General features: G+C 25.8%; 1 protein-coding gene across 1 annotated transcript in view; it reads left to right on the forward strand.

Moving 5' to 3' along the window:
• Positions 1–7,500, forward strand: part of LOC100206038 (ras-related protein Rab-27B) — a 20,172-nt gene that overhangs the window by 1,913 nt on the left and 10,759 nt on the right. Inside the window, exons 3-4 of the mRNA XM_065804777.1 lie at positions 2,049–2,140; positions 2,924–2,994. Of these exons, the coding sequence (XP_065660849.1) occupies positions 2,049–2,140; positions 2,924–2,994 (163 nt within the window). The remainder of the gene's footprint in view (positions 1–2,048; positions 2,141–2,923; positions 2,995–7,500) is intronic.

Genomic DNA, 7,500 nt, shown 5'->3' on the forward strand with positions numbered 1-7,500 from the left:
TAAGTAAAAATTAAAACTGTTTCTCGGATTGCCGTAAGGAAGTTTATTTACGACGAAACTTGTTGGTTAGCGAAAGATACTATGACTCAAAATGAGGTTTTGATTTTTTAAAAAAACGAAGACCAGATATATTACTGATTTGGGGAGAAATGTAGGAGAGTACTGGTACATCGATTGATCTATACCTGCCCCAACCCAAACCCAAAGTCGATGTAGCAGCATTCCCTTGCATGTTATCCATAAATTAGCCAATCTAGAAGCACTCTCTTACATTTCTCCCCAAATCAGTAATATATCTGGTCTTCGTTTTTAGAAAAATCAAAACCTCATTTTGAGTCATAGTATCTTTCGCTAACCAAACTTGTTTACAATCAAATCAAGATTGTTGCGCTGTGAAAATGCTTTAACTAATGTTGTTTTCTTGCAACAAAATGATGATTAAAGTAAAAGTAGCAAACAAATGTTCTGTACAAAAGTTGAAACATTATTTTAAAGAACCATATTGAATTAGCTAAACTTGAAATGAAACTTTGCTGCAACCGCATGATTGGGATTAAAAAAGATCTAACGAAAATACTTTTCATGATTTTTTTTCTGAGGTAAAGAAATTTTCTTAGTATTCTAATTGAACGAACTTTTTATTAAATATGTATGATTTATAATAGTCAGAATCTAAAAATTGTTAAATTTTAATACAACTATATTTTTTTCCGAAAATTACTTATTTTTTTGGACCAATTTATATTTAAATCACTGGACAACTTAAACGTTAAGTTAAAAACCTTAATGGTTAAAAACCTGTTTTGGTCTTTAAAATTAAAGAAATAAAATAGGTTTTTAACCTTATTGTTTTAAACATTATCTTATAATATAAAATTGTATAAGTTATGTGGTATTCGTTAAGTCTAATTTAAAAGAAACAGTTTAGTTTATTAGAGATACGTATAAATTTAAATTTTGAACTGAATTTTTGATTGCACAAAATCAGTTTGTTTTTAATTCAAATTGGTTTTGTGCAAATATAAGTTATTAAGTTAGTGCAGGGTGTTAGATCAAGGAAATCTGGAAAAACTGGGAAAAATCAGGAAAATCAATTTTAAAATATTGGCAAACACCATGAAATGCAAGTATAAATTCTAAATTAAATCTATTAAATTTGCAGCTTATATCAAAATCAGTTACAAAAGTTAACTTTTTTAAATCATTTTAAATCACTTGAAAAAAACAATATTGTGCAAATAAGAGTCCTGAAAAGTTTGTATTTATCAAAAGTTTAAAAATGTAGCCATTAAAAGTTTTTCATAACATCTGCTATAAAAAACTTGAAGGGAAAATCAAATTTTTAAACCAAAATATCTTTTTTTTTTTACTATTAATTATAAATAAATCTATAAAAAGGCAGTCTAAATTCAAACACCTTTTAATTTCGATGTAGGAACTAATGTTTACAATAACATATTTGGAAAATTAATGTTTACAATAATGTTTTTGGTGATTAATATGTTCAAAAAAAAAAAAAAAAAAAGCAATTTATAAAATAAAAAAAATAGCATTTAATAAAAAAGTAAATTGAATCAGAAACAAATAGTTTTTATTTTATGAGCTTCTTTTTTCTATTTGTAGAGAGCAGACTTGTAAAATCAAATATTGCAGAGAGGAGCTCAAAAAATGTTAAGTGTCAAAAATGTCAAGGAGGTCTAAAAATGTTGAGTGACTTATGATCTCCAATAAAAATATGAAAATCATGAGATTTAATGTTTTTGAACTAATTGTTTTCAAGCCAGATTCTATGCATTATACGCATTATAAGGACTCTGGGTTTGAAATAGACTGTTCCTTTCTTTCCCAATAGTAGTCCCCATTAGCCTCTTTGCATTTTTGAAGCTTCTGAATACTAACAACTAGAAAGAAATAATCATTTTGTGATTTTTTAATCCATAGTCCTCTTTTTACAAATCAACTTTGTAATTTTTGCTTTGTCTATGGTGTGATTAGTGTTTAACTAATATGCATTAACAAAAATTTTAAACTTATTTTTTTTTGTATAGGCAAAACTTCTTTTGTTTTACAATTTATTGAAGGAACATTCACAGAAAAGTTTGTACCAACTATTGGTATGGACCTTAGAGAAAAACTTATGGTATTTATTTTTGATTTAATTTTTAACTTTAATTTAACTTTTTATTTAAAAAAATTTAATTATTAGTATTTTATTCAAAATTTTAATTTTTTCAACATAAATACTGAGTTTCTAATTATTGCTAATGAGTAAGTTATAAGTTTAAAATGCATTGTCATCATCATCATCATCATCATCATCATCATCATCATCATCATCATCATCATCATCATCATCATCATCATCATCATCATCATCATCATCATCATCATCATCATCAACCATCATCATCTAATTAGAAAGCTTTACACTTTGATTGGAAGACCTTTTTTTTTTTATTCCAACTTTTTTTTTATTCTCAGTGATTAAAGTTATTAATAACCAGCAGATTTAAGAAGTTAAAAATATTTTGCGCTGACTTTAACATTGAACAACTTTTTAAGACTACAAAAGCAATTATACCAAATGAATTCCCCCCAAAAAGTTTTGGTCTAGCTTCCGCAAAATTTGTACAATGTTGAAAAAACTTTTTATTTATGAGATTTATGTTATGAAACTAATTTAACTAAATAACTAATTTAAATTTAACTAAAAAACTAATTTAAATAGAGCCAGGGTCTCTGTTGGTTCTACGCTAGAATAATATTTTATCTAACCTGTATATATAAAAATAAAAGCAGAGTGTTGACAAACCTTCTCAGCCAACAGAATGTTTTTTTACCCTTTGTAAATTTAAATTAAATTCGAATAATTTAAATTAGGAAAAATAACTATTAACTTTTATGACCATTTTTTAATGTGTAGACTTATCAAGATCATCTTAAAGAAGAACGAAAAGTTTATCTAGAAATATGGGACACAGCTGGTCAAGAAAGGTAAAAGTGAATTATTTTTTAAGCAAAAATACACAAAAGTGTTATGAATGAAATTGTTAAGTGCTCCATGTAGTTACTTTAATTTCTTTTTTTAACACTATATTTAAGAAAATAATGGGTGAACTTTTTAAAATAGCTAGTATATAATAAATTGAAATAATAAATAATAAACACATATACACTACTGTCCATAATTATTTGAATGGTCATACTTTTCCATTGAAGATTTCAAAGTTTAATTTACTATTGGGAGAAAGACTGAAAATAAAATCTACCTGAATTAAAAGTTATCTTTTTATTTATCAGGTTTACAAAAAAATTAATATAAAGTCCCATTAGATTAGTTTATAATTTACTTGCCTATTAATCACTCTTAGCAACAATAACCACCATATATATTCTTGGCATTCTATTTATCTAAATTGTTGAAGTCAATTTTATGCCACTTACTAATGAGTTTTTTCCACATTTTATTCATCATTAGGCAATAATTTTCGACATTACTTTTAATTCCTCCCATAAAAATCCGATAGGAGAGAGATCTTGTGATTAGGGAGGCTAAATCATTCTATTCAATATTGGATCATTCTTAAACTCAGTCAAATAACTTATACAATGTTCTGAAGAATCTGTTTTTGATTTAAACTTTAAGTCATACTTTTCTAAAAAAATAATTTATATCCTATTAACCCAACTTTCCAAAGAAATAGCATGACTTTTTTACAGGGATTATCTTTTTCCGGATATTTCCGGAATTCCGGTTATTTTTCTCAACTTTTACTTTTTCTGGATATTCAAAACATTTTCCATACATAAAAGTTTAGATATATATTTTTGTAATATATTTATTTTTTAAGCTTTTTCACATACAAAAATTAAGAAAAGTTTAAAAAAAAGGGAAACAATTCAGCTAAATGCAAAATTAAGAGTAAAATAAAGGAAAATATATGCGGGATTTGCCCGAATATTTTACCCAAACAATTTTCTAGATTTTTAAAATATGACCTGGATGATCTATGTAAGTAATTTAAGTGTATGAGTAAACTACTTTTGTTATTACTCCCTCTGTTTTTACAATGCCACCTGTGGCATTGTAATCTAATCTAGGCATTTATTAATTCAGTTCTAATCTAGACTTTTGACACATTAATTAATTCAGTTCTAATCTAGACTTTTAAAACTTTGACGCGTTGGTCCACATTTACAGTCATTGATGCATTGATGATCTTTATGTAGTTTTGCTGACTTTGATTTTTATCAAAGCATTTCAATCAAAATACTTTTATGCTTTTTAAACTATCTAGTAGTGCAAAAATAAACATAAAAAAAGTAGTTTAATAAAAAATTGTATTTTTTAAAAAAAGGTAATGTCATTTTTATAATTATGAATGGTAGTGTATATATAATATTCATATTTGATGTTTAAAAAATTTTATTTCTAGATTTTTTAAATCCTTATTTAAATTCTTTTATTTAATACTCAGTATATGAATTTGCATTATAGTTGTTGTGGTTATTGTTTTTTCTCACTCTATCACTAAGTACTATTTGCATTTCAAAAGTCAATCAACAAGATCATAATAATAGCTAAAAACTACTATCTACTACTGAAGAGTTGGTAAAGTGCTAATGTATTATGTTTAATTTTAGTTTTGAAATTCTGACTTAAATCTTTTCAGACTAAAAAGAAAGTAAAACCTTAGAGGAAGTAGGTTCAAGCATAAAAAATGTCCCAGGGTCATGCCATATCTTTCTGGAACGGTAATGTCTACTTTCAGAAAATAACACCTTGAAAAAATTTTGTCAGGATCCAAGAAAAAAAATTGTTTTCGTAAAAACACAAAAGTCTAGTATTTTCACTTATATGCACATAAATATTTTATTTAACTGTGAGTTATTCCAAGATTATTACATATTTTAAAAACTTTAAAAGTCTCAATATGTTCACTATAGTCAGAGCTTTGATTTGATTGGTAATATGTTCTCATATCAGTTATAGTTACCGAGTTATTGAACAAAATTGAAAAATTATTTTTCGGACAAACATTTTGAAATAATTTTACTCTGTAAAGTTTAAAAACCATACTGATGTCTTGTGTAAGGTTAATGTCTTTATAAAGTTGTTTGAAAATAAAAAAATATATTTATTTTAAATAGCTTTTTAATTTGAATATATTTTTATACTTTTGAATTACGAATATAATATTAATTTTAATATATGATAAAATTGAAAGATTTATAAAAAGTATATGCGAGTCTTCTAAAAACATAAATGTCTCTAATTAAATTTTGAATAAAAAATAATTGGTTGTGGCAGTTTCAATTGATACAGTTTGTGACTACTTGGGTCTTTGTATACTTGCTCATAGAACTACTTGAAGTCATAATGAACATTTTCATAAGCCTGCTCTGACTAAAAATCTAGACTTTTTCCAAGGTATTAGTTAGCCTTTGCTTTCAGAAAAGGTAGGTAGCCACATGGATAAATATAGCATACACTTTAGGAGATATTTTTTTAAACATTTTCTTTCAACGCAATCAGAAGCTTCATGGAGAAAGGATTTCTGAAACAGGTGTATCAAACCCTTTTGTACTGTTCTGCATTATCTTTAATAATAGCAAGTGTCCTGGAATAAAAAACCTAGATTAAAATCCTGAAATAAAATATTCAGCATGTCTTTTTAATTTTACGAAAGAAAATATTTTTAACTATGATAAACTGATTTCAATGTGGTAAACCTCATCTAACTTTTTGATGTACTGTACTATGTACAATAGGTAACCCCATCCAACTGTACATAGACATCTCTGACATATAAATACAAGTAGGGGATGTAGCAGAATTGTTTCAGTGAATACTGGCTTTCCTTTTTTTGATTTTTGACTGATTCTTGTGAGATTTGTTTCCTTTGCAACATGAAAAATCCTATTCCCTTGCAACATCAGAAAAAGTTTTTCATGATTTAATACAATATTTATTGCACATATAAGGGCACATATATATTATCATGATTCAATACATAAATATTATTTTTACTCCTGTGAAATTTTTTTAATAAAAAAATTAATAAAAGTTGTTTTTTATTCCATCTTATTATAATAAAATGATCAATTTGTTTTTATTTTCCTTCAAAACCAGAAATCAATTAAATAAGCCATATTGTTCAAAAGTAATGTTTTTGTCTTTTAAACTGTTAGCTAATCCTTTATTAACGTTTTTTTATTTTTGCGTGTTTAACATTTTTTGTCAATCACTATAAGCGATTTTAAGATGAGTTAAAAGAAAAAGTAGTTTCTTTTTATAAAAAATTTCTTGCTTTTTATTTTTTTGCAATATTTTGCAAAAAGTAGTAAGCTTTTTTTTTGTAAACATTTTTCTTTTAAAGAGGTATGTGTTTCTGTTATTGTCTTAAAAAAATTTTTGAACACAATTTAATGCAACACCCATTTTAAATGCCAGTTTTTTAATGCCACCACATGAAAAAAGGCTGATGGTCATTTTTAGGCTGTGCATTCATTTTTAAGTTGGCATGTGCATATTTATTTATAAATTTAAATTATAATAAAAATAGCAAAAATAATGCTTTAAATAAATTCTAAATAAAATAATTTTAAAAAACTTTTTTTAAATTGTTTTGTTTTTGAATTTTTTATCTACATAATCTTATCTTTTGCAAATTCTTTGTCCTGCCAAATTCTCCAAGCTGCCTTAAGCAGGGTGTAATCGATAGTTCATGGGAATTTTGTTAAAAAATAAAAAAATTAGTAAAAGATGATGAAGATTTTTAGCAAAAATAGATAGCAGCCTTAAAAGGGTCATTAAAACCAAGATCAAGGCCATGATGGGGCACATACTTTCAAAAAAGTTCAATTACTTTTGAAGCATCCTTCAAAATCTGTACAAACTGATTAAAAACTTTTAATGATACAATTAACTCCATTATAAAAAAAATTTGGAATTAATTTATGAGGTATTTTTTGAGTTATTGCTAACAAATTTGACTGGAAAGTTTAAGCCTCAACGAAATGTTTTTTTCCTACTTTGAAAAAAAACATGGCTTCATGGTTTCTATTTTTAAAAAATTCTTGAGTTTGCTCTGATCTCTCTAACTTATGCTTAATTACTAATAACTTCTTCCTAACATACAACAAGATTCCATTCTTGGACCTGTAATAGTTCTCATCTATATTTATGATCTTTCTGACAATCTTACCTCTAAAGTGGCTGTATTTGCTGATAATAAAAATATTTACTTTCAGTCTTGAAAAAAAGTTTAAGCCATCAAAAATCACTTTTTGATGGCTTAAAACAATTTTAACTTTAACAAACCTCAGTTTTTTTATTGCAATATTATTGAAATTCCTATATTGATGAATAGTATCACTTTATTCTTTTTTACGTCTTCTTGAGTTATATTTAACTACTGATCACTTATGAAAACCAAATACACAGCACTTGACAACTTAGTATTTGCTTACTCCTGATCCTATTCTCTACTTCTATAA

This window comes from Hydra vulgaris, chromosome 09, assembly GCF_038396675.1.
Source record: "Hydra vulgaris chromosome 09, alternate assembly HydraT2T_AEP".
Taxonomy (NCBI): domain Eukaryota; kingdom Metazoa; phylum Cnidaria; class Hydrozoa; order Anthoathecata; family Hydridae; genus Hydra; species Hydra vulgaris.